The following is a 2,515-nucleotide window of genomic DNA, read 5'->3' as shown; positions in this document are numbered from 1 at the left end:
CTTCAGGAGGAGGCAAAGGCGGCCCTCCTTCCACACCTGGGGGAAGCTCCCCGACGCCAAGCTGGCATCGAAGAGCTTCAATACGCGTTCTCCCAGGTGTTCTAACGCAAGTGCCAGGACTTTCCCTGGCACACCGTCCGGACCGGGGGCCTTTCTTGTGGCTCTGAGCCGGTCCGCTGCCGCCTTTAGTTCCTCCTGTGTGACTGGAGGAACTGTATCGGCCTGTTCCGGCTCCGCAATTGGCGGAGTCATGGAGGGAGGAGAGAAACTCTCATCCCCCTCCGGGAACAGGCCAGCCACCACTTGATTGAGGAGCTCCGTCTCCATCGTCTCGGCGGGGGGCGCCCGGTGCTGCAACTTGTTGCGCACCATCTTGTACGGGCGCCCCCAGGGGTCCCCATCCAACGTGGCTAGGAACTCCTGCCGGGCCAGATCTTGGGCCCGGCTTATGCCGACTCGGAGCTCCTCTTGCGCCGCCCTGTAGGCGGCGTGGTGGATTTCCTCCTCCTGGGGCGTGTGACGCCTTCTGCGACACCGCTTGTGCGCCCTCCGCGCGGCGTTGCTGGCGGATCGCAGAAGCGCGAGCTCGTGCGTCCACCAGTAGACCTCCCTCTTGTTGGGAGGCCTGCCGCCGGTACGGGGCATTGCGGCATCGCAGATGGCAGTCAGATTCCTTCTGAACCCGACTGCCATCTCGTTCGAACCCACTTGGGGGGAAACCCCATGCGGCCACGATAGCCGCCTCCGTTGCCCTTTCGGCATCGAATTTGGCGAGGGCCCAACGGGGAAACCCCTCTCGCCCTCGCCCTCGCCGTGCAGGCGCCGTCGTTGACGCCTGCGAGGAGGAGACCCTGAACCTTATGTATACGTGGTCCGAAAGGGTCTCCTCCCCCTCCAGCACCCGCCAGTCCTGCACTTGTGAGGCTAGGGTGGGGGTCGCGAACGTTATGTCCACGATGGAACCCCCCCACCTCCTCACGCAGGTGTTGGCGGTGCCGCGGTTGGCGACGACCAGGCCGTTGGCCGTCACCCACGCATGCACCGCTCGCCCCTTGGCGTTAGGCAAGCGGCTGCCCCAAGCCGGCGATTTGGCATTGAGGTCGCCCATTACCAAAATATTCGCCGGGGCGAGCCTCCTCACGGCCGAGCTGAGCCTCAACAAGAACGACTCAAACTCGACCATTAGGCGGTTGGGCGAAAAATAAACGCCCACTACCGCCACCCCTCCTCCGCACACTGCCACCACGTAACCGGCCCCCCTCTCTTTTACGACGAGAGGGGGAGCCGCCGACGGCGTGACGATGGCCACGACGCCGTCCACGTCCCCAGCCCAGTTGGAATGCCTGGGAACGTAGTACGGGTCCGCGGCTACCGCAACGTCCACTGACCACTGCGCCATGGACTGCATGAACAAGTCCTGTGCTCTAGCGCAGTGGTTCAGGTTCGTCTGGAGGAAGTTGAGTTCAAGTCTGTCCATCAATAGACGTCTCAACTTCCTCCACTGGCGCAGCCGCAGGTACCGTCGCTGCGGTGGAGGCCTGGTTCCCTGGGGCCTCCTTAGCCTTCATTGGGGGAGGGCGACACGCCTTCCCTCCCATTATGTGCGCCGCCGGCCGACCAAGATCGGCGCAGACGGCACACTTTGGCTCCGCCTGACATCCAGCCGCCCGGTGACCTGGCTTGCCGCACCGGTAGCATAAATTGCTCCGGTCCGAGCTCACTGGGCAGCGACGCCCTACGTGACCGATGCCCATGCAGCGATAGCACCGCATGGGCAATGGCTCAAGCACCCTGACGTGTGCAGTGCTCCACCCCACCCGGAACTTTGTGGCGACCACCGCCTTGGCGACGACGATAGGGCAGCGTACGACGACTGCCCCGCGGCCGTCCGCTCCGGTGGCGATCGCGCCCACCCGAACCTGGTCAACGGAGCATGACCCTTTCGCCACCACGGCCGCACGCACTTCCTCGGCCTCGACGGAGTCGTCGAGGTCGGAGATGCGCAGCTCCACGCATTTTGTGGGCCGTGCCACCGCAATGTCGTCGCCCAACACTTCCCGGAGCCTGGAGGCCAGGCGGTCTGCCTTTTCATCGCTGGCAGCGCCCGGGACCTCCAAAATGCGGGCCCCGGTGGCGGTCTCCCTGATACGCACGTCTTCGATTTCCAGCTCCTGAAGATTGAACGCTTGACGTGCACGGGAGATCGTCTGAGCGTACGTGACTCCCTTTTCTAAGGCCGCCGGTTGCAGAGTGAGAACCACAGCCGTTGATCGTGGCCGAGGAGGAGGAATGGCCTTCCTCGGCTTAGGCTGGGCCCTCGTCGTCGCGGGCGCGGCAGCCGCTTTCGCAGCTGCCTGTCTTGCCCTCTGCCGCCTCCTTCTCTCACGACGCCTTTGAGTGACGCTTTCCACCAGCGTCCACCCTTCTGACTGTGGCGTCGGTGGCGGTGCTCCGGCCTCTGTTGGGGCGCGCGGAGTCGCCTTGTAACTGGCCGGCTTTGCTGCCGGCCTCGGTG

The 2,515-nt window shown here is 64.6% G+C and overlaps 1 protein-coding gene across 1 annotated transcript; it reads right to left on the bottom strand.

Moving 5' to 3' along the window:
• Nucleotides 1–271: 271 nt before the first annotated feature.
• LOC113234205 lies at nucleotides 272–1,399 on the bottom strand. Its single transcript, XM_026469501.1, has one exon. It carries the CDS (start codon nucleotides 1,397–1,399, stop codon nucleotides 272–274), a length of 1,128 nt encoding a protein of 375 aa, XP_026325286.1.
• Between the last annotated feature and the right edge of the window lie 1,116 nt (nucleotides 1,400–2,515).

Source organism: Hyposmocoma kahamanoa, unplaced genomic scaffold (genome assembly GCF_003589595.1).
Source record: "Hyposmocoma kahamanoa isolate Upper Pololo Valley unplaced genomic scaffold, ASM358959v1 81087, whole genome shotgun sequence".
Taxonomy (NCBI): domain Eukaryota; kingdom Metazoa; phylum Arthropoda; class Insecta; order Lepidoptera; family Cosmopterigidae; genus Hyposmocoma; species Hyposmocoma kahamanoa.
The sequence above is the reverse complement of the archived record's forward strand: the minus strand, read 5'-3'. Positions and strand labels throughout refer to the sequence as shown.

What these genes read in the sequence shown, in the direction of transcription:
- LOC113234205 (XM_026469501.1), bottom strand. Translation starts at nt 1,399, where the DNA reads ATGGCGCAGTGGTCAGTGGACGTTGCGGTAGCCGCGGACCCGTACTAC.